General features: G+C 38.1%; 2 protein-coding genes across 2 annotated transcripts; one reads left to right on the top strand and one right to left on the bottom strand.

The window, feature by feature from the left end:
• Positions 1-34: 34 nt before the first annotated feature.
• On the bottom strand, positions 35-14013 carry LOC117423191 (phenylalanine--tRNA ligase beta subunit-like). The gene is made up of 17 exons (XM_034038687.3): positions 13707-14013; positions 13013-13068; positions 12675-12829; positions 12509-12581; positions 11882-11997; positions 11544-11694; positions 11142-11250; positions 10586-10656; positions 10417-10478; positions 10269-10320; positions 9990-10051; positions 9456-9663; positions 9164-9244; positions 8676-8768; positions 8194-8311; positions 7524-7676; positions 35-1216 (listed from the first exon to the last, which is right to left on the bottom strand). Exons 1-17 carry the CDS (start codon positions 13762-13764, stop codon positions 1065-1067), a joined length of 1770 nt encoding a protein of 589 aa, XP_033894578.3. The 5' UTR covers positions 13765-14013; the 3' UTR covers positions 35-1064.
• A 1070-nt stretch (positions 14014-15083) lies between these two features.
• Positions 15084-22476, top strand: LOC117423128 (2-acylglycerol O-acyltransferase 1-like). Its single transcript, XM_058990375.1, has 6 exons — positions 15084-15792; positions 16998-17176; positions 17792-17996; positions 19604-19775; positions 19928-20127; positions 21676-22476. The coding sequence occupies exons 1-6, from the start codon at positions 15696-15698 to the stop codon at positions 21828-21830; spliced, it is 1008 nt and encodes a 335-aa protein (XP_058846358.1). The 5' UTR covers positions 15084-15695; the 3' UTR covers positions 21831-22476.
• Positions 22477-24632: the final 2156 nt, after the last annotated feature.

The following is a 24632-nucleotide window of genomic DNA, read 5'->3' as shown; positions in this document are numbered from 1 at the left end:
TATAATAAATAAAGATGCTTTATTATATCTGAAGTTACTTTAAAATGAAAACCGCTTTTATTGACCTTGTCTTTTGTTGGGTTTTCATAATACTTAAATGTCACCTGTCAGTTGCTGGATAATTTTGTCATCCAAATGGCTTACAGTTTTCTATGGAAAAAAAAAAAACAGTACTGCATATCATGAAATTATCTAATTAACAGGAATCTGGGCAGACTTTGTTAAGACATTAGCATACAGTTATTTATCTTGAATAGCAGCTGTCTATATGTACATGCCTCAATATGATCCAAACTTCATTTTAAAACTTGTAAGATACAACCCGGGTATAAAACCTATAAACACCTAGCATATCTAACAAGGATGAAACAATGCAATAAACCTTAAGGAGCATTACTATTATCATTACATTAATACATGTCTATAACCCCAGTACAGCGTTGTCTATTTAAACTAAATAATCTGTCCGTTAGCATTATTTTTCTAGACTGGCACAATACCAGTAAATGCGATGAATCAAATTCCTATTGCTTTAATGTGTTCTGTCTGGTATGTGGACTTGGGCAAGCTTTGTGGCTCTGCTGAGTTCTAATTATGCCGAGTGCCTGCATAAACACTTGATTGATAAGTAAACAAAAAACTAGTCCTTGGACAACACATTAAGGCTAAATTATTATTTTTTATTTTTACATTTTAATAATTCCTGATGTTTATTCAAACCAACCTAGATATGCATATTCAAATTTAGGTAGAAGTTAACTAAATATGCATTTCAGACATATTTAAAAACCTTCTGATAACTATTATATGTTTTCCTAATACAATAAAATGCTACAGAGCCTTATTACAGTGGTGACTGGGGGCCCTCCATCAAACATTAACCTATAATGTTTCAGTAAGCATCCTGGATAGAATGCAGAGAATGTTTCTAACAGCAGCACTCGACACAGTATTCCTTGAGTTTATTAAATATTTAACAGGAGAGATTGATACTGTCAGCACATGCTCTTCATAGAGAGGAAATGAAGGACGAGGCAGAGGGAGAGGAGGTGGGGGTTCGCCCTTCACAGAAAGGGCTCGATGTCGATATCCAGGGCGGAGCAGGGCATCGTCAGCTCAAACTTGTTGATGACATCAGGGTGAAGTACTCCCAGCCTTCCTATGCTCTGACCGTGGGCAAAAACCTCAGCGCAGCGGCCTGGGAAAAAGGTGGAGTCTGCCAGGAAAAGAAAGGAAGGGGAAAATGACAGCTCAGCAACAATTACAGAAACTGTAACATCTACATCATTTTCAAGGGAAATGGACAACAGATGGGCTAACATTTTAAACTAGAAATAAACTACTTTTGTAATGTAATGCACATGCATCCAAGTGGATTGCATATATATATATTATCTGAACACTTAATACCAGGGCTGGCTCACAAAAAATAGATAATGCCCACAGTATATCATTTTCAGTTTATTTTTACACCAGTCTTTTTATAACCTTAATATACTAAAATGCCCAGTGTGTTTGTGAAATAAGGAGACATGCCAGTTCAAAACAGACCACAAGCAAATACAATAAATAAAGCAGTGGTAATTAAGTATCGTACAAAACTCAATTTTGAATAAAATGCGCTGCATGTTCCAAAAACACTTAAATAAATAAATGATAAGTTACAATTATTTCTTTATGCTTTAAAAGCAAATGTGTAGCCTATCAAATTCTACTAATAAATAATATCTGAAAAGAAACAAAAAAACAGCCTAACAATGAAGGCAGACAATAAACTGCACTGACACCAGGTCAGAATCAGACTGCTCGGGTCAGACTTCTCATTTGCAATAGACTCCAGGGCTTTAAGTAACTCGCAGTTAAATAATACCTTCCAAAGGGCCTTCCCAAAAACCTGAAATAGTCACTGTGATGAACCCGGACTCTCTTTGATGACAACGAAGGGGCTCTTTGTTCAGTAATCCACTTCAGTGACCGCTCTTTAACACATTTTCAGCCCAATTGACTGTCAAAGAGCTAATGTGCTGCCTGGACTCCATAATCGCATTCCTTCTTTTTAATTGTTCCTTTCAAACATACACTCCTTTATAAAACAGCACAAAGTACAATAGATGTGCAATCGTGGAACAGTTCAATAGAGAGGCATAAAGAAGAAGAAAACCTTTTTTTTTTCTAATACATCCCTCCTCAGCCAGATGTAGTTTTCACTTTTCCGAGCAACTTAAGTTTTAGTTTTTCAATACACATTAAAAACAGTTAAATGGATTAGACAATGAAAAGTACAAAACTAGGGTAATTCTTTAAAGCAAAATGCAGATACCTGACAAAGCCCCCTTTTTTAGTGCATTATAATTTAAAAAACAATTTAAATAAATAAATAAACAAAAATATGCAAACGTTACTGCTTTTGTATAATGCCATGTATTGGAATAGCATAGAATTAGGTGGTGTTATTTTAGTAAATAAATTAATTGATTCTTGATTACAAAAATCGTATTCCCTGGAACAGAGGACTTGACCCACTAGAGGTAGTAGCCCAGAGACAATTGCGTACAGTATAGGATTGTCTGATTTTATTGAAATCATTACTTGTGAAAGGACAGTTTAGTTCTGGAGCACAAAACATTGAGGACTGAATGTGGCACAATGTTGTTTATAGAATGTTACTGTATACTCTGACCGATTGAAAAGTTCCATCCGAGGCTGCACAATGTCCAGTGCAAGGGGACTAACTAAGTAAATATTATTAACATTTCCATTGCATCTATGTGCATGGCTGCTCTGAAGAGTATGAACAGAAGAATGTATATTAAAACAAAAATTACCAAAATCAACAACTATTTTATTATAGCAGACAAAACCTATTAAGTTTCCACCAGATTCAGTGAATGTGTGGCTTAAATGTGTAATTACATATTACAGTAAATAAGCATGTGTCAATACATTTTACATGAAGCATGACATTTCAACACAGGTGGTTATGTTTGCATAGACCTTTGTAAATTAAAAGCAATATTAAACTACAGGCAGCATACCAGAGCAGTGTTCCCTACTTTCACCCAAAACGGATCAAACAAAAGAAATCCACAGGCTAAACTGCCAGCTGTGTTTAATTACAGTGATTGGGTTTTACACAAAGTTTAAATCTGGGCTTTTAAGACATTTACCTACAGGCATGCTCGGTGCCACTGAAAATATCTTTGGCTGAGGATTATGTTTAAAATGAGCTTAATTCGAGGCATCAAAAGGAGCCCAAGCACAGTGGGAGTCCCAGGGCCACAGCACACCTGCACAGGTAAGACTCCAGGAGGGGCTTTCATTTCAACCCACATGCTACTAATATATACCCAATACACTACTACCATAAGTATGTACTCAACCGCAATCTTACACAGAAGTGTATCACGCTCCCCACAGAGAAGACAGAGGAGCCCAGAATGCAAGGCTGAGTGAGCAATGTATGTTGATGAACAGTTAGCAAGACTTTCAAATCATTTTCAAATCATTCTTTGTATGCTTGTTTTGCCTAATCAGTATGATAATTAATCTCTAAAGAAACAACAATGTAGGATTTAAACACAGACCCTTTTATAACCCCCTCACAGCCCCCCCCCCCCATGAATATTGCAAAACAAATATACCCTTAAGAGATCTCTTCACAATCCTGCATATATTGGTGTCTTGAACAGATCACTGGGTTTGTTCAATACCAGAAAGGGATTCTAACCTGGCAGAGCCCCTTACCCTTCAATTACTACTTGACCTAGATCTAAATATTTATTAAAAAAATGCCAATAAAAAGCCTGCAAAGCAACACAGGTAATTAAAAAAAGGCACTGGATTACATGAGGAGATAAACATTGTTCTCAAAGAGAATCTCACTGATCGGATGTAGTGGACTCTAATCCTCTCATTGCAAAGGGAACATGACTTCATCTCTCAACGGTACCAGTGCCCCTCCACCCCAGATCCCCAGGGACATCACCGCAGACCTCCAGATAGCATCTAGCTCGCCATGCCTATTATAAAGGCTCCACTTCCACAGTGAACTCTTAAAAGGATTCCCATCGCACATTTCTCTTTCAGATGGCCACCGGCATCGACTGTATTTACTTATTCTGGCAAAACAAAATAAAGCTAGGGTCAGTTTACACTAAAAACAACTGTAAAGGCTTTGGGGAACATTGCAATTTCACCCATGTTTCCCGGCAGCTGCAATCTCCTACAGGTGTCTGATTATAAGTGCAAGAGGTTAGGACCTTGGGAAGGACCTGCTGGACAAATACGTTTAAAAGGAGGGGGCACAAGCATATGGCACAAAAATGGTTAATTACCCCTCAACTTAAAAAAGACTTAAAGGATAAAATGTCAGTGGGATACGTGCAATGCAATGACCAGCAGGGAAGTGAACACCTTAAAATACCCCTCCTCAATAAAGCATCTTTTTCTGTAAGAAATTCACATCCATGTTGGATGAGTGCCTCTCAGACTGCACTGAAATGCAGCAGCTGTTCCCAGTCATGCTGCCTTCTGATATGCCTCCCACCCTGGAGCTCACATGACACTCCCTGTAGGATTTCTCCTGCTGCCCTCTCGTACCATTAGGCTTCCTTGCAACACAAACAACATCAGGAAGGACGGCAGAAGAGTGAGAATTGGATAGGATATATACAGAATACTATGGGCATGCTAGCAAGCACTCGCACCCTCTCCCTTTGTAACCCTTATCCCAACTGCTTACAAGCTCATTAACTCTATGCCTTATTTGACTTTTGTACATGTCTAACTTCACTATAACGAATACCCGTTTTTAACGATCCCAACAGCAAGAACCGATTTTTTCAATGCAAACCACGACCACGTACAGGATGGATCCGGGTACAATGATCTCAGTACTGACTGACACTGAACTTTCTCCAGTGTCAAGTGTGTTATTCTCTCAGTCAAAACAAAGACCATGGTTAACTAATTCAAAGATAACGCTTATTCAAAGATGACCTATTGTAGTACGAATCATGCATGACGAATGCAATCGCTTCCTGTCAGTCATCTTCACACAAACTGCAACCAGGCAATGAGCGTGAGGAGCAATCTACGCTGGATAGTTTTTTCAAGAGAAAGGACATGTAATTACTGTATTCAGCATGTAAGTGTACATTCTTTCCTTTTTCATTTCTTTACTGTTTTCTCTTAAACATACCACAGGGGGGAATTAGTGTTGGTGTAATTTATATGTGGAAACAGGTTTGTTTTGTGTGCTTTTTGGAGTTATGTTTGATCAAATGATTGTTTACAAACGGGCGCTCGATTGAGACTTGCTGCCTGCCTGTCTTCTGTATGTGTCCTCTGTGCATTACCATCGCTGGTAGCGTCACATGACCCATTTGTTTACTTTCTGTTTTGTATTTAATAAATCTTGCGCACCTGTGCCGGCATTTCAACTCCAACTCCTCGTTTATGAAATGCATTGTGAACGTGAAGAGTCCCTACTTGTAATGATGCCCCCAAGCCAAGCCTTCTACTACTTTAGATCAGCATTTATTTTAGTAGCTTTCACAAATATCTAGCCATTATTCAAATGCATTCCCGCAATAATATGTTACAGCGTGTTTCCTGCAAAAAACACTTGTTTTGCAATATCAAATTAAAAGTGACATATATTAGGTCCAAAGGTATGTACATCTAGAAACTAGTTCTCAAGGTCTATTGTCAGAGGTGAAGCAATTCCAAAATACCATGAAGGCTATCCCCTGCAAATGTAACTGGTCCTCTAACAAAGGACTGCTTCCAGACAAGGACTGCAGAAAATACCACCTCTTCAGCAACCCGAGCTATTGATTGTGTTAATGGGCTCTTCAGCGAAATGTCTTCAGAAAGCTGGGGACTGCTCAATTTCCATGCCTTTGAAAAACAATCTTTATTTGTAGTCCTTCAGCTTTAGAAGGGCATTTTTATTCACCCTAAAAAAGTCTAAGTATTCAATCTGTACAACTGTAGCACTGCTGCTAAGATGAACTTAACTTTGTTTTTTTGTTTTTTTTATTGAACTAGATTCCTGTAAGTAACCAGGTATGGAAATAAAACTCCCGTTGCATAGCAGTTAGATCTTGCTCCTAATTGTATTATTACCTGTACTGTGATTCTTGAAATGTATTTTTGTTTACGACTGTAAGTCGCCCTGGATAAGGGCGTCGGCTAAGAAATAAATAATAATAATACTACTACTAATAATAATAATAATAATAATAATAATAATAATAATAATAATAATAATAAGGGTGTCTGTTAAGAAATAAGTAATAAAAATAATAAGACACACCTGAGCTTGTTACCTATACACAATCAAGCTTGTAGTAAAACCTGGAATGGGTTAAACTGCTATGCAATAGGAGTCTTACTTCCATACCTTTAAGTAAGATGTGGTGTGCAACTTGAGCTAACCCAAGAAGCTATTTTAGATTTTAAAGACTGTTAATAACTGTTGCTTCCTTGCATTAGCTAATTATGCATCCCTGTAGGGCAGTGGCTTCCAACTCTGTTCCTCGGTCTGCTCCAGTGCAGGACTTTGTTCCAATCAAATCCTAAATTAGTTAGTTGACTCTTATCTGGATAAATGAACAAATTTTGGACCTGCTTGGAAAAAAATACCTGGACCGGAATGGATTTTGAGGGCCAGAGCTGACAGTCATGACTGTAAGGACTTATATGTAGGGGCCGGATTTAAAACAACCTTAGTAAATCAATAAAATGCAGAACCATGCTGACAGAACCTTCCTGATCAACAAGGTGCAGAGTAAAGAAACATCCACAGGTCTAGCAAGTTTGGGGGTCTCACATTCTGTCTGCATTTTGTTCCATTATTAAAACATTAATCCATAAAATGCACTGATTATTACATTTGAAGATCATCAGACTAGACTACACTGAAGTCAGGTCACACAATAGGAGCAACTGTCCTAATGAATATACTGTTCTAATGAATATACTGTCCTAATGAATATGAAGCAAGTAAAGCTGTCAGTTTCCCCCACCCTGCAATAAAAAAGTCAGCTTCTACTATAGAAACCTGGACAAAAACCCCCAAATAATGGATTTTCAATCTTTCAGTTAGGATACTCCATGTTCCCTGAATTATCACACAGCGGGAACAACAAAGAATCTGTACAAACTCTCAAATGAACTTGTCCTTAAACTGTTGTATCTGGTAAGTAAGGCATTCCAATACAGACTATGTCAGATTGATGCAATGACCTGCTTGCACCATTAATTCGGAGAATTAGTTGAACACACGAAAAAGGTGTTAAAATAATAACTCCCTGAATTTACAAATCAAGAGCAGATGTACATGTCAAAAAATCACACAGCGAGTGTTTCCCCTGGAGCAAGCATGTCCTACACATCTGGGAAAGGCGTTAAGAATCAGCCCCTGTAAGGTGCTGACATCGTATTGTTAAACACTCATTCCTTCAACACAGTCTGCCAGATGTGCTAGCATTAGTACTGAATGCATACAGCATACATACCCTCCCCAGCTTGAATGTAGTATCCCTTTTCTCTGCCAGGTTTAACATCCAACAGCTGCATGGTCCTGTCCAGCAGGCCATGGATGACCTCGAACCCGGGGCTTTTGTTGTAGTAGACTGCACAGAGCCGTCTGTTGTTCCTCGCACCCACATCTGTGTCAAAAGACACGGACAAGTCAGCCAACCGCTTGCCTCCACAATGCTTCCCATCTTCTTCATAACCCACTGCATGGAGTAATCTCTGTGGACATGCCTCCTCACCTTTGCTAATATGTCAAGCTCCTTTTATGATTCAGACCATTATAGTGTTTAATATGAATTATTAACCCTTTGGAGACAGTAATGCAATCGCCCCCGAAGCTGTGAACATTCTAGATAAGACAGCACTCTACTCTTTAAAAAAATCAAACCACAATGACTAGAAATTTGACTTCTCTGAACTGTGCTTTCATTTTGCAGTACCTCGAAAAAAGAAAAACTCTGTTAATCATTTTTATAATCAATTGCATTTCTATCGTCTTCTGTCAGCAGGAACCGTTACACCTATTGACAGCATTCACAAAAAGGTTCAAAAGTTGCAGCCTTAAAGAAAACAAACCTAAAAGGAAATCCTTATCTGTAAAGTTCAATATGTAATCAATCGGTTATGTCACGAGCAACACAAGCACACCTCTTGTTTCGTCCTTCAGCACCACGTCAGAGATTTCAAACAGCTTCAAGGGAAGAGGCATTTTCCGGTTTGCTGCCACAGTCTTGAGAAGGCCAGAGAGGAGGGTCGTGCGCGCCACCTGGGGGAAGAAATGGGAAATTCTGCTTGGGGTGCACTTGCAATTCCTCACCTGCACCACGAAAGAATAAAACCAACGTAGGAAGGCCATCTAGTGGCCCAGTTAAGGAATGAACCAATGAATTTACTATCCTGGTTAGAAAATACAAATACCTAAGCAAACTGTGTGAAAATATGAAATTTGTATTTGTATGTGCCATGCGAGGCATAACGAATAAGCATAAAGGGAGAGGGAAGATTGTAAGATTTCAATATTTACTTGTTATCCTATAAAACAACCCTGCTTTTGCACTGTGTAATTGATCCAAGGCTTTGCATACTGTTATTTACATACAGCAATAATACTCTCTTGCTGTTCCTCTGACCTGGAATTCTGCTGTTTTGGGGTTGGCTATGTGTGCCGCTTTCGTGCTGGAGATGTCCTTGTTGAGTTTTTCTGCAATGTCTTCCTGAGAGCACTGTAGGAAGGCAGAGATGTCACCTTCATACAACACGGTATAATACACCTGAACACCATTTATCAAGATACAGAACAGTACAGTACTTTTATATTGTGCTACATCAGCTAAAGAAAAGTAGTCTACAGAGGCATGGTTTTTAAAATAGATTTAAAACATGGTTCATTATACCCATTTTTTTTTTTACTATTAATGCTATATATTATAGTGCACTCCAAATGCATTTTTGGGCTGTTTCTCAACATCAAACTAAATGCCCCAAACACAGTCTAGGCCACCAACTAACTGGGAATAGAATAGTGTATGTTGCAATCTTACAAACCCTACACTGATAGAAGCATGACCCTTTTCATACATAAGAAATATATTTGGTGTTTGTTCAAATAATAACTTACCAAGGCAAAGGTCAGAGCCTCTGTGAATCCAGCAGCTGCTACGTCCTGTCTTAACAGCTCTGTTAGTTTGTTCAGAGGAAACTGTAAGAGAGAAAGAGCATGATATTTACATTGTTAATTTCATTGTTTCATAGATCGAACAGGATCTACCTGGACCTGTTTACCTTACCAGAAATAATCACAATAAGTGAATGCATTCAGAATTGTTTTATATGATTCTAAAGAACAAGAGATATTGCTAGCTTTGGGTTTTGTATTGTCAGTTTCTTGACAGATCTTTAAATCTGCCCACCTGATTGGCTACAGTGTAAGTTCGGGGGATGGTCCTCTTGAGGTTGTTAAAACCGTAGGCCATGGCGGCGTCTTCCACAATGTCACAGGCGTGGATGATGTCGGATCTGGTAGGAGGGATTTCAACCTCTATCTCCCCCCCTTCTCCTATCACCTCTGATTTCAAGTACATCCGAGTCAACAGCTTAGCTATGCTTTCAGGGGTCTCACTAAAATAAGACATAAAACAAACAACTATCACAACAGTCGAGGTGCAGTAAATCATAAAGCAATGCGATCTTTGCAAGTGTGCTTGCATGAAAGTCTTCTGGACAGAGGGTAATAAAACATAAAACCGTCTAGAACTGTTTCATGAACATCACAGTTTTATTCGTAACTTATAAAAACATACTTCTCAATTAAAGATTTGTGTCAGGTCAATGTATATTCACAGTACATGTTATGAAAGGGAACTTCATGTTATAGTAATCAACACTATACCCGTTTATAAATAAATAAATAGATAAATAAATAAAGTTAGAAATCCAAAACTTACTTGAATCCTACTTTTTTGTTGATAAAATCACTAGTTAGTGTCTCCTTCCTGTAAGGCAATTCCTGATAGGGGTTAAAAAAAACAGTAAAAAACACAAATCTTCAAAAAACATTTTGTTTTAATATTCCATCTGAGAAGTAAGAGGTAGGGAGGATTTGTAAGTCAAGCCAAATGCCCCAAGCCTAATTTAAACACTACAACTATTTTACATTGCAACCAACTTTTGCCAGAAAAGATTACAAGTAAATATTTCAGGTGACTTTGATTATAAGTACTTACAGGGTAAATACAGATCTTCCCATCTGGATAAACAACCTCTGCTGCCTCAACACTGCAGTGACATAAAAGTGGTATTATATTTACGTTCATAAAAACAGAGCTTGAAAAATGAATTTTAACAACAGAAGCTCCATCTTCTCTCACTTACGTGAAGGGCTCGTCACAATATTCACTGAACATTGTAACCACCATGTCAAGAACTATTTTAGCCTGAAAGGAAGAAAAAATGAATAAATGTTACTTCATTACTATCCATACCCCCCAATGGAACAGCAGTCCATTTGTACAAAGCTGAGGCTATTTTCAACATTAATTACCTTTGTAACATCTGTAGCTGTGCACTCAATAAAAACATTCTTTGTATTCAGAGAAATCTTTGAATGGTCCCCTAAAGAGTGAAAAATGGTTATTGATTTTGATAACAGGCCAAGTGTATTCTATCCCTTCATCTCATTGAGTTTATTAAAAAAAAAAAAAAAAAAACATAAACACCTGACACTGGTGACCTCATTCGCCACACATTACCATTTACAAGTATAAATAAATCATCAAGAAAAACTGAGGGACCACGAAGCCAATTTGTGGCTCGGAACTTGGTTTCAGGCCACTGCATGGCACACCAGGGGAGACGGGGTTTGATTCAGCAAAGGCCTCATGCTAGGTCTCCTGGAACCAGGATTCAAGCCACTGTTCCTGAAAAAGTGGCTTTGTGTTCCCTCAGCTTAAGCAACAAAGACTGATCTGCTAGATCTTTAATTAAAAGTGGTTCAAAAAAACATCACCTGTTCTATTTCAATTATGCAAATACCGAAGATCTAAATTTTGCCTCATGTAGCACTGGGAGTTCAGCTTCTTTCCATTTATGACACTTACCGTTAATAATAGGTGGCATAGACAGAACTATCCCATTACTGTCATAAATAACAGGGTAGACTGGCTTATCTTCTATAATGTGCAGGAAGTGGCGCAAATGGCTATCAGTCTTTTAAAAAAAAAAAAAAAAAAAGAGAGGAGAGAAAATAAGCTTTCACTTATTAGGAAATTCCTGAGATCATTCAGTTTCACTCTTTAGCTTGAGAGTATTACACAGTTTCTACAAATCAAGGCAACACATTATTGTAAACAGTTAACTTGGTGGTGGGCTGATAAAGCTGAAGTAAACATCTCTTAAACAGATCTTAAGCCTGGGACAATTAGGAAAAACTGCTCATGACCCAAGACCTTCTGTTTGTAATATAGATAAGCTGACATATTTTGAGAAACTTCTACTCTTACCTTATAGAGGTTCATGAGTTCAGGAGCGGTATACTCTTTGCTCTGGTTCAGAGGTTTGAACTTAATGTCTGCTGGAGGTTTTGCAGTGAAGGTAAATGGCCCAGAAATGGTATCCAGATCATGAGTGCCAATGGCAACCAGGGTCCTCTTCCTGAAATTTAGAAGTTAAAAGAAGAAATGCAAATGCATGGGTTAAGATTATCTTTAAATAAAGAGAGACACATACAAAATACAAGCTATCTGTCAAATTACATATAAAATAAAGTGACCATTATTCGCTGTCTATCCCGGTTGCATTTGCTTTGGGAGGGAGCAGAGATTCCTGGGAGTGGACTGACCTGCACACGTTCTGGTGTAGCTTCTCCTGCAGCTCAATGAAGCTCTCGTATCTGTCCTTGGTGAAAGTGATGTTGCGCAGTACAGCGGCTACAGCATGGGGGCGCACCAGGGCAGTCTGCAGGGTTTGCAATGAACAGCACTGAAGTTAATCAGCTAGAACAGTAAAAGACCACTTTGATGTTTAGGGATCTTCCCCCACCCCAAATATTAACTTCCTGAAAATGAACTCACTTTTTATTTGGGCATTGGGGGTAATGCAAATGGCACCATTCAGTTACTTTGTAGCACAAGAAAATGTTAGTAAACATTTAATTTAATTAACTAATAAAGGCTGGTTCAGACATCAGTCATACAACCACCAGGAAACATTTGAGCAAGGCAACCCCAGCTAGAGCTGAAAAAACTATAACTACCAGTTCACGTTGGATCACCAGTCAGTCAAAACCTAGGAAATAGCAATCACCCTTAGTGATGGTTGCATGATTGAAATAAGATCCAGCCTTTACAACAGCAGCATATTTTTAGGAGGCCCAGATAACTTTTATTGAAATGTGGTGGCTTAATAGTGTAACAATGGGCTGACAGAGAGGATAGACCAGATCAAGTACTGTACAACTGCCACAAACCTCCTCTGTGATGATCAGTCTCTGCGGTTCTCCATCAACTGGATTAACTCGCTTGTATCTTGGGGCCTCTGTCCTGTATATAGAATAAGAAATGTACTTTGGTAAAGGCATTCTTTACGGTACTGAGCTGCAGAACCTCTTATTTAGACCAAGTGGAGCACATTACCTCTCTTTGAAAACCTGCAGCCCTCGGACCAGCCCCTCCAGACACAGCAGATCATACCGGTTGGCAGGAACGTCAATTTTGTACAGAATGACATCCGAAGCTCCCTCTGCTTTCACATCGCCTTGTTCTTTACTGATGATATCCTTTTCTGAGGTCTGGAAACAGCCGGCAAATGTAATGGTTTGTTATAGGGGTGTCTGTGCATCTTTCGTCAGCAGCGAAATACTGTCAAAATACTTGCAAAGACAAGTTTGCTGGGCAGGCTAAGCTTTTAAGTGTGTATGTGGGTTTGTGTGCTAAGAAGCCATGCCTACTGAACAATACAGTTAAGTACTTACTATTTCATCGAGTTCCAGGCCAAACTCAAAGCAGAGTTCATCAAATTCCTCATCAGCTGCAAAACATAAAGACAAACAGTTAGTTCTGTTAAAAGTATGAGGTTGGACTGGTTCCTGTCTAACCTGCTTCCATTCGCTCTGAGAGACAGGAGAGGAGATAATCATGGGTGTGGACTGACCAATGCTTACTGGACTTGTGGCTACTGCAAAAGCATGCCTAAATGCACGCAAGGTAAAACAAGAGGGGCTGGGGGAGCTACCGCATGGCTGTTGTGACAGGTAACATAATAATACATCGTTGTGTCATTTGGAGCCCCCTACAGGTATATATATTTTTGACATGTTATTATTTTACTATTACCACAAGGTGATCCAAATATGACGTGGAAAATGTATGTGTCCAGATAGAACTCCAGAATACTATGCCTTATTGTAGCACAACACAGAACACTCTGTATACACGAAGGCACTGTCATACTACGAATTACAGACACAGTACTACTGATGCAATCGTATTGAAATCAATCCTCCCATCGGCAGCGAATTCATTCATTCTAGTACAGGCAGACAGAAACGGAGTCGTACCAGCGAGCTAATACTTGAAGTTCAGTATCCCAGTTATCAGTTTCAGAACACTGTTGACCTTCATTTTTACAACATAGACAATAAAACAATAACTGTTTAAAGGACTCACTGTATTCCCTGCCCAAAGCTTGGAACAACAAATCCCTTTTCACACTGACAGTCGGCATGCTCGTTACTCGTCTTGTCTTCCTTACTAGTACACCGGTTTCGGCTGACTGCAAGAACTCCTGAGTCCTTTGTTTATCAATATCACATTTATTAATACAAATAAGATTAGCAGAATATTTGAGTATTATATTATGGTGTGATTACATGAGGTTTGAAAAAAAAAATATGTATTTCTTATAAAAGGAAATATGTGCGTTTTTATTATTATTATTTTGATATTTTAGGCAAACGGGTGGCCATCTTAAATGTAGGACCCAAGTCAATGTGTAGACATCGGAATAATTTGCATATGACACATGGGGCGCGTTCACGACACTTTATTTTGCCGGCTAGATTGCAGACGGGAGTCTGCGCGTAACGTCACGGTCTGTGCAGACGCAGCGTGGACAGCTTTGGTAGATGAACAACAGTTCTGAGCAGAACCAGAATGAAGGCGGTGTTGAGAGAAATTCTAATCGCAGAAGAAGTGGATGGAATCGAAGTTCCCTTTGTATTAAAAATGTAAAGAATTGTTTTATTGTGTACATTTTGATATTTACCATTGATTTTACACAGGTTTCCAATCTACATTAAATGTGTGCTCTGACAAAAATACACATGTAAAACATATTTGCTTGTCAGGCTTACAACTTACAAATGCACATAATACGTGGAAAGTAAGTTATAATGTATACGTACATAACTAAAACATGCACGCATATATTTTATTTTATTGTTGAACTGTGTCAAACTTTATTTCTGTTTTACTTTGCCTAGCATGTATTTCATTAATGGCATGACTCGAAGGCGATTCACACCCCCTGACTAGGTGGCAGTAGCACATGGAGTGAGGATTGGATCTGGTTGCTACACACTTCTTAGTCAGCCAGCGCTCGTCTATTGTTTTGAGCCGCGGCTGCTCCAGCGCAGGACCTCTTGAGAAGCTGCGCGGCTGTGCAGACTTTTAAGCCCGTGGATGCGTGACCTGGTGACGTCTTTTCCGGCTGAGTTCACGATGAATTTGGACAGGTTTGCCACAGAATCTGCGCAGACTCAGTAAATCCTGCGTGTCATGAACGCACCCATGGACTGTGTTATTTAAGTACTTCTCGGTGTAGCCGTGGCAATAAAGAGGTGGAAATGCAGTTGTGCTTTTTGTACTTGTTAATTATGGATGCAAGATTGTTGTTTGCGGGTGTGTCGTTGAGATGGGGGTTGTTCCCCAATGCACACTAGGGCGCCATTTAGCAAAAAAAAAAAAAAAAAACTACAATAAATACACACCTGCAGTATTTTGACGTACAAGCGGCCTTTAAATAAGTAAAAAAAAAAAAAACAACAACCCCCAAACAACTGTAACTGAAGTAAATTATTGATACTTTATTTAATTAAAATAGTATTTTTTGGCATAGATCTAGAAAAACGGGCCAGCTGAAATAATTCGAATACTGAACTAAACCAGCCAAATCCTAACCCAAATCGAAAGACAGTTTACATTGCTCCGTCTTTCTGTGCAGTTGCAATTACATCCCTGGTTTTGAAATACATCCTGGGAAACTTAACACATCGAGTTTACACCGTTACGGGAACTTGTGAAATGTCATGACATTTCAGAAACTGTGCATTAGTGTAATTACAAAGAAGAACCAAACTTGAGTTCGTGCTTGTAGTTGATAACCGTGGAAATAAACGTTGCAATGCTGGGCGTGCCTTATTATGTTTGAATGACTCGACGAAGTTGTGGCAGGATATTGTAAACTCCCACGACCTGGTGTTCTTGCATGACATTTGTTGTGTTACGATTAAGAGGTATAACAGATACAGTGTATTCATATTGGGTGCTTCTGTTCCTGAACTAGGCGACTTTTTACGTCTCGGAAGTTTCGGGCAAACGAACAGCAGGCACTGATTTCTTTACTTGTATAATACACTTTTTTTCTTTATACCGGCCATGGTGAAGATTGAGTTCGCTCCGATAAATATTCCTTTCAACAGACGCATGCAAACAGCTGCTGTACTGTATTGGGTCTTCACCTTTCTTTTTCTGGGTAATTACAGTAAATAGTTTTCATTGTTATTCTTTAGTTGCGATGTATGCTATATGCATCTGTCACAGTTTATTCAGAACTTGCATATGTTATTTATGGGTTTGGGGTTTTGTTTTGCATTGTACTGTATTTTTTTTAATAATTATTTTTAAAAGCGAATGTTAATGAATACGTTATATGTTTGTGTTATTAATGTTTGTGTGTGTTTGACAAAAAAAAAAAGTTTGCCAAAGAGAATGTTTTTTAAAGTTTTGTCATACCCAGATTTTGTCAGTTAAGGAAGAGTATTTAAGCAAACACTGAAAAAATAACTATCTGAGAAATGATAGGAAATTATTATGAGAATTGTTCTGAGATGGATAGCAGTTTGATCCATTCCGGGTTTTACGATGAGTTTAGTAAGACATTCCTTAGCTTGCTAACTACACTGTAGCTAATCAAGCAGGTAGTAAAACCTGGAATGGGCGGAACTTCTATACAATAGAATAATTATTTCCATTCCTGTGGTTGACTGTAAAGTTCAAACTCTACTTCCAGTTATGAGGCACAAAAAAAGCCTACTTGTCTTGTGAGTATACAAATGTCACAGGATGAGCAAAGGATGAGCGGTAATCAAACCCCATGATTTCTGGGGTTCTGGTTGCGACCCTTTTGTTGTGACCATTGAACTAAACTGCATCACAATGAAAGCATGTAATATCATATTAGATGCATCTTTGAATATTTCTAAACTAAAAGATGCACAGGCCAGTGTAGTTTTAAAATTATTGGTTGCCTGAGTCCATATCAGCAGTAAAATATACTAAAAACAAAACAAAAAAAAAAAAACATTGAAAAGGGACTGGACATCTTTGGGGGGATGTAAACAAACTGGATTGTCAACACAATTGTATTTATTAAAGAACAATATTTTAGTTGTGTTTGTCAGTCTCTTCTCGAGAGAGGTCCAGGTTAAGGGGTCTGTTGCAGAGCTGCAAGGGGAAACACTCGCTATGCCTGACTGTAGTCCCACATGCCTCGTACCTTCTCTGAGACACTGCTTGGAAAAGTGCTCAGGTTAACTTCAATTCAGTTTGGAACGTATTTTCCACATAATTTGCTGAGTGATTTTATAGCCACCTCAGTATATAGTATGCATGTCAACAGGGACAGGTATTTGTAGTGAGTGTGTTTAAATAAGCCCCTTTGTTTTTTCCTGCATGCAGCACAATGTTGTATGGGGGTGTATGTTCTGGCTGTCCTGAGTGGGTACTGGCACTTTGCTGCTCTCTATGGACTGTGGCTGTATCTGGACTGGGACACACCCCAGACTGGGGGTAGGAGGTGTGCCTGGGTCAGGAAATGGACAATCTGGAGGCATTTCCGAGATTACTTCCCCATTCATGTAAGTCAGCTGTGCTGTATGTTTTCCTAAAGACATAACATGTGAAACCAGTTACAAGCATACTCAACAAAAAACACATGCAGGAATTTGTTTTGTTTGTTGTTTTAGTAGCTTGTTTTAAAATTGCTGTGCTATATGGATCATATGCATGCTATCTAAATATAGATTTTTAATGAATGTATTTAAAATGGAATGCTAATGGAATCATTTGAATTGATTCCATCAGATTGATATAAGGTCAGTCTATTTCTCAATTAGATTGCTTCGATGGAAAGCTTTGTCATACACTCCCTGACATTTATTATTCTTTTCAGAAATTAAACCACTGAATTGTTTATGTGAGAACAGCCCCTCTAGGGGGCACATTTTCAAAGCATGTTTGCTCCAGTTAAATTAACTCCCGTTTTTCAAAAGGAGAAAATTCAACTGTAATGTTACAAAAAAAAAAAAAAGGTTTTCTTGTTGAGAACAGACAGGCGTTCATTTTAAATTTACAAGCATTAACCAACAGTCCCACCATACGGGTTGCTGGCAGTTATTATGTGCCCTGATGTGTTGAAGTGTTCAGAAACAGGGTGCCATGAAACTAACTGGTTTCTTTGTTTTGATGTGAAGCTCATTAAGACCAGTGATCTGGATCCCAAGAACCACTACCTGTTTGGGTTTCACCCCCACGGAGTTCTTGTTGCTGGGGCCTTTGGGAATTTCTGCACGGAATACACAGGATTCCAGGAGCTGTTCCCTGGTCTGACCCCGTATCTTCATGTGCTTCCCTTTTGGTTCCGATTTCCTTTTTTTAGAGAGTACGCCATGAGTGCAGGTAACCCTTTTGACCTGAAGTTAGATACTGGATGTACAATGTGCATGACACTATTTGTAGAAGTTATAAATACATGCTACTAGCAATAGTCCTGCATCAACTTGCCCTTGTTGACATATTCGTCAGTCACATGGTGCATTTAGTGGCAACGCCCAATCTTCTTAAAGTTGATTGAACAATACAAACTTACACACATTTTGCAGTTTTAATAACAGAAATATAATTAAAAACAGATATCATTCTTGTGCAGTAAAATTTCATACAGTTTTCCTCAGTTCTTATAACATTTTGATGATGTATTTTATCTCATGGTCCAACATGAATCTTGTAATCTCATTTTGTACTTTAAGGGTTCTTTAGAACAGATGTAATCAGGTATATAACCCCTTTCATTACTGAAAGTGAGCATTTCTAACCTTTCCAAATGTTCTGCCATCTTCATTGAAGAATGTTACCCAAGCAGTGAATGTTCTAGTACTTTATATCAGGATCTTGGACATGTCAGACAGAAAATAGAAATTGAACACCAGAAAATGACTTTTTAGGCGTCTGTCAGCAAAGTGTGCAGTGATGAATGTGTTAAAGATAAAGGCGTTTGTCATCAGCGTAAAGATACGAAATTGTTTGCTCATTAGATGTATAGAAGTACTCAAAAGAAACGGTTTCACAACGACACTGATAAAGACTCCTTGTTGCAATGTTTGTCTTTTACTTGTGTAAACTGGGACAAATGGGTGGTGTACAGACATATTAACTAAATAGAAGGTACCAGTCCACTGGCTTGGGTTGAAAACATGACAAATATATTATATTTTGTGTAGCTGTTTACTTATGTAAAGTGATTTGTTGAACTTACCTGACAAAGCCACCTTTATTAAACTATCTGAACCATCCAAACTGGGCAGAACAGCTGCCAGTGTAGTCTTACTCCATGTTTTACCTTGCAGTTTGAGGTCAGTTAAATTGATGAGAACAGGTGGAGACTGGGGCAAAGGTTACTGGGGCTTTAATCACAGTGTTAGAATGTGTGCTGCTAAACTGGTATTAACAACAATACCAGATAGTAGAACAAAAAAGACGCAAGGGTGATTTTCAAATAAACTTGGATCAAAATGGTAAAATATTCTTTAAAAAGGTAAAAAATCTAATACAATCAGCCTAACTATACTTTAATAACTAATACATTCATTTCAAGTTCCTTATCTTTATCAGGGGCTTTGAAATGTATTTGCTTATTGGCAACGCCCAATCTTCTTAACGTTGACTGAACAATACAAACTGTATTTGCTTACGATTGTAAGTCGCCCTGGATAAGGGCGTCTGCTAAGAAATAAATAATAATAATAATAATTTTGCCAGAACTTTGAAAACCAGCCCAATTGTGACTTTTTAATTGTTCTTTTGTTGCCAACGAAAAAGTAAATGTTGGGACATTACCCTATAAAACAAGGAGAAAAAACGAATATTCAGTACCTTACACCAGTGAGCTTCAAAAATGTGCTGTTTTAAATAGATTTGAACCCTTGCATTTTATTTGAAAAGGTTTCTTTCTGTGTTTTTGTACTGCACCTCTTATCACTGTGTTACATCTCATTGGTGTACGGCAGGTCTAGTTTCTTGCTCCAAGGAAAGTGTGTCCCATGTTCTGAGCCAGGGTGCGGGGGTCGCCTCTGTCATTGTGATCGGCGGAGCCGAGGAGTCTTTAGAAGCTCGGCCAGGAAGTCTGACTTTGCAAACACTCCACAGGAAAGGCTTCATCAAGCTCGCTCTCAAACACGGGTAAATAATAGAAATGCCCGCCAACTGCATCATGGGTATTATTTTTGTCTGATTGAGTTGGTATGGTCTTGGCTGCCCATCATGGCCCTATTATTATGGGGCGCTGTGTTTATATGAATTGAAGCAGATTTTTACGGTTTTAAATGTTTTAGGGCGCACCTGGTTCCAGTGTTTTCCTTTGGCGAGAATGAAATCTTTAACCAGCTGGAGAATCCCGAGGGTTCCGTCGTTCGGAATATCCAGAACAGGCTTCGGAAAATAATGGGATTTGCCTTGCCTTTGTTCCATGCTCGAGGGGTATTCCAGTACAGCTTCGGGGTCATGCCTTTCAGAAAGCCTATCTACACCATTGGTAAGATATTGGGTTATACAACTGCACGTCATAAAGGTTTGCCATGGTACATTTGCATTGTCATTTTGCAGTTTTTTTCCATGCTTTTCCCATGGATGTACTATGCAGTTACCATAGTTTGCTATGTTTTACTTTTTTTTAAATATGCTTTTACCATACCTCTCTGGGCTATAGTAATGCTTCCCTATGCTTTATAAACACTTTGTATGGGAAACGTGTATATGGGGCGACCAGGTTGAAAGCAATTTACAAATCAGTCTCATTTGGAGTCACTAGATGCTCAAAAGACTTGAAAAACTCCAGAAAATATCAGTTTTGGTAGGCGAAGGAAATTAAAAAGCAATACCAGGAGATCTTTGACCTTAATATCTGGTTGCAGAGTGCTGATGCAACAGGTGGCTACAGGCAAACTGCAGGTTCAATATGATCTTTCACCTAGATCTTTCCAGTTTGACGTCACATAGTCATCATTACACAATAATAGTATTCAGTTTAACGTGACTCATCAACTGCCTTAAAGTGAGAACATCTGTGTGTCAAATGGAAATCTCAAATCAATTGCTTGAAATATTTGCCAAGTTAACCACAATGGATTTGGTTTGAGTTTGCCTCAACTATTATTTTCTAAAAGGGACAAAAACATTGTTACGTTATGGAGGAACCACTTAGTTGTGGGTAGAAGCAGTAAAATTATGGTTTTAGTTTTACATAACATGAATCATTTTCCAAATCCCTTACAGAAAATGAAAAAAGGAGGCAACCAGAAAATGTAAATTCATTTGAAACTTTAACATACTGGTTGTTTTGATTAACAACAAAGAGGTTCTGATCCAGAATACAGTAGGATTATGAGCCTGATTTTGAAGTTGCAAATTAGTACAAGTAATATTGTACAACTAGAAAGAAGCTACTTAGTTACAAGGGGAAGTGTGGAATGTGTGCAGAAGAGCTGTGTAAAAGTGTTTGAACTTAGTACAAATTACAATTTTGATGACCTTTAACTTAATTTCTCTCATGTGGGGGGTGGCCAACATAAATATTATTAGTATTGTTTTAAATCTTCTTTCAAGGGCTTTTGAACAAAATAAATAATGAAGTGAGTGTAAGTCACCGATTGTAAGGGTTTGAGCAACCCCCTCAAACCACTTGAGCTGACATGACCCCATAGTGATGTACAGATTATTGCTTTCAATTTAGAAGACTTGAAGGCTAACACTGGCCACAACATGCCAGTTAAACACAGCACCTCTTCGCCCTGGAGCTAATCCATTGACCTTTCTAAACCTTGCTTAGTCATCCGCTCAGATTCAGGTACGGGAATGAATTGCAGTCCAGTGTAACCACACAACTACTTCCACTCTAAGACCGTTGATGATAGCAGCCACCACCAAAGCACATGTTGTTTCCACTGGTTACGATTCAGACAGTGCCCGGAACCCCACACGTTGCACTATTAAAACCTGGATCATTTCAAATCCAAGAGCTTTTGTGCAAATATGTAGAAACAATGCTAAATTCGGTCTCATTTTCCATGTCTTTCTTTGGCAGTTGGGAAACCCATTGTCGTGGAACAGAATGCAAGCCCAACCACTGAAGAGGTGGATAAACTACACCAGAGGTACCTGGATGAGCTGAAAGGGCTGTTTGAGGAGCACAAGGCCCAGTATGGAATACCAGAACAAGGTCATCTTGTCTTTAAATGAGAGCTAATTTGCAAAGCTGACAAAGTACAGGCTACTGATTGATTGTTTTAGGGGTTATTGAACCCCCATTTACCTAACAGATCCGTGTCTTGTACCCTTATAAAAGTTTCCCATAGAAAAAGCACAGCAAACTGTAATAAAGCGTAGTGAAAGCACGGTTAAGCATTGTAAAGCGGAGAGTTATCGTAAAGCAGATTAAAATGGCAAACCATAGGAAAACTGCAAGCTTCCTGTTTAATATTACAATGGTAAAGGTGCTTAGTAGATCTAGTACAGTTGAAAATCTTGCACACTTTTAGGCAGAAACAACAAAATAAAGAACTATATATCCCAAGTCTCAATGAATCGTGCAACAGTCCAGGGATTTTATACATTGGAATAGAGAAATCAGTACGCAGCACATACAGAAAACCGACGAGATAAGTGCAATATATGATTGGTCTGGTTTTTTTTATAAGTATACTTTATATCTATGCATGTGTTTGTACTGTTATTATTTGATTATCAGTAGTAATTAACTAAGTTTTTCAGTTCACAAATTCATACTTAAGATGCATGTTTTTTTTTTAAATTGTCCATTTATTACACTGAGTCAGAAAAACTTTATAAATAAAATAAAAGTTTACAGTTTCAGTTAACTTCAGAACTGTTGTTCTTGTAAAGTTTTTTTCATCTCCCTATTTCTTACTGCACGACCCCAGACAATTATTTACTTATAATAAACATTCTATACTACTACACACACACACAGGCCCTAGACAACAATGTCAGCAAATGTAAGTGACTTCACAATGTAAATGATAGTGGGTGTTTGGGTAACTAGCCTGTCCCTCCACACAATGGCTGAATTGACCACTGTGCCCTTCAAGACTGCCTCCTTATTGCTCATGGAGTGGAAACGTTTGCAGAAAACCATCAGAGGAATGCTCCAGTTGCAAGAGGATAACTATGGATCGAGATTATAAACATGCAACATATGGTGACAAGCGATAGACATGTTATAGCCCAAATCACAGAAACACTGGACATGTCTGTTTCCACTCCAAAAATGCATTGAGGGCTACTAAGACTGTTCTCTAATTATTTGGCCGTTCTGTGAATGAGTTTTTTTATTCTTTATTATGGTAATTTTTACTACAATGTTGGTTGCAAAGCAGGTTACTGCATGGATAAGATGACAAAACATTTGTTTTAATCTGTTGTATTATTTCTCCAAAGTGATTTTTATTTTTGGACTACGCAAATGAACAAATGTAATAAAATTTGCTTTCAATTGAACACAAAAGTAAATCACATCCAGTCAAAAAACAAAATGGTGCATTGACCCTTTTCCAGAAATAAACCTCTCAGCTGTTGCCTAGATTGTTAAAACCTGGAATGGTTATATCCATGTGCTAACAATTAATCACTTAGAATAGTTTGAATAGCGTGGCAGTAACAATGGTTTATTGTTTCGTTTTACAATTCAATAAAGGTATAATGGGGCATATTGAGGGTTTTTGCTTACTTGATACACATACAGTGCTTGTAAATAGTTCAGAACCTGACAACAACATAGCCATTGGAAATCTACAGGACCTGACCTTTCTGTTTCTATGCAATGACTCTGTGTATGGATAAGGTGAACAAAAACTTTTGGAGCACACATAGTGTCAGGTTTATCTTGCAAATGTCTATCTGGAGCCAGAACAGCAATCAAGAATTAAAAATAGAATGCACCAGACAATAATGTCACAGGAGATTCTGGTAAAATTGAGGTCACAGAGTAAATTATATTGTATGAGCCCGAAATCTAATTTGTTAACGTCACATTTGTTTATGAGTTTTGTATTCGCACTGTAGCTGCTATATTCCATAGTGTGGTAAAAACTTGAAAAAATGCATCTTTAAATACCTCTTTTATAGCAATTACATATTTAAAAAACAACAATTACAATTAAAATTGCATATGCATTAGCCCCCAGTATAACACTGATATATTTCAAACTATAACATTGCTGTTTCTTGTTTTGATAATAAACAGTTTAATGCACAATCTGATTCGATTCAAGCCTCTAACTGGATAGATGAAGTTTATATTGAGGATTTTGGGATCGATCCCTCTAATTTGCAGCTTGAAATTCAGGCCATTCCACAAGGTTGAAACCAGTTATTTCACACAGGGTTTGCACAGTAAAACATAACCTGTAGCTGTGAGAGGTGTTGAGAAATAATCCTCAGAAATGTTCATTCTGTTTGAAAGTCCACCTGTGTTTGCACAGTATGATACAACATACCCCCTCATATAAACTTCATATGGGTGTGGTATGTAACCTACTACAGTACTGTGTTATTTAAATTCCAATACCTACCTTGACTTGCATTGTTAAAATGAAACGCTTGAACTGAAGTGCCTCTTTCAGCCTCATTATATATATATATATATATATATATATATATATATATATATATATATATATATATAATCTCAAAGGGTGAGTGTTAAAGGATAAGCAGATGAGCAAATACAGATGAAGGCCTTTCATTTCCATGAAGTTCTATGGTACTGCCACTCAGAGCCATGGGGAAGTTACGTAATAAAAAGGAAAGAAAAAAAAATCACATAGTGGAACCATTGAAGCTCATATCACATGGTTAATTACTATTAACATCACTGTCTGATATATGATACTGCATGGATGAACCGAGGCCTCAAAACACACAGCTTTTACACCTACTCATAGTTAATTAACCTTGTGATTATTATTATTATTAATTTCTTAGCAGACGCCCTTATCCAGGGCGACTTACAATTATTACAAG

Source organism: Acipenser ruthenus, chromosome 17 (genome assembly GCF_902713425.1).
Source record: "Acipenser ruthenus chromosome 17, fAciRut3.2 maternal haplotype, whole genome shotgun sequence".
Lineage (NCBI taxonomy): Eukaryota > Metazoa > Chordata > Actinopteri > Acipenseriformes > Acipenseridae > Acipenser > Acipenser ruthenus.
Note: the sequence above shows the minus strand (reverse complement) of the source record. Positions and strands in the feature narration are given on the sequence as shown.

Bases quoted from the DNA above. Each gene is read 5' to 3' on its own strand.
- LOC117423191 (XM_034038687.3), bottom strand. From the start codon at position 13,764: ATGCCGACTGTCAGTGTGAAAAGGGATTTGTTGTTCCAAGCTTTGGGC. The intron at 13,069-13,706 runs GTGAGTCCTTTA...TATGTTTTGCAG, and splicing joins AGCTTTGGGCAGGGAATACA to CTGATGAGGAATTTGATGAA. The intron at 7,677-8,193 runs GTGTGCTTGTGT...CTTTTGACACAG, and splicing joins GCTGAAGGACGAAACAAGAG to ATGTGGGTGCGAGGAACAAC.
- LOC117423128 (XM_058990375.1), top strand. From the start codon at position 15,696: ATGGTGAAGATTGAGTTCGCTCCGATAAATATTCCTTTCAACAGACGC. The intron at 17,997-19,603 runs GTAACCCTTTTG...GGTGTACGGCAG, and splicing joins AGAGTACGCCATGAGTGCAG to GTCTAGTTTCTTGCTCCAAG. The intron at 19,776-19,927 runs GTAAATAATAGA...TAAATGTTTTAG, and splicing joins AAGCTCGCTCTCAAACACGG to GGCGCACCTGGTTCCAGTGT.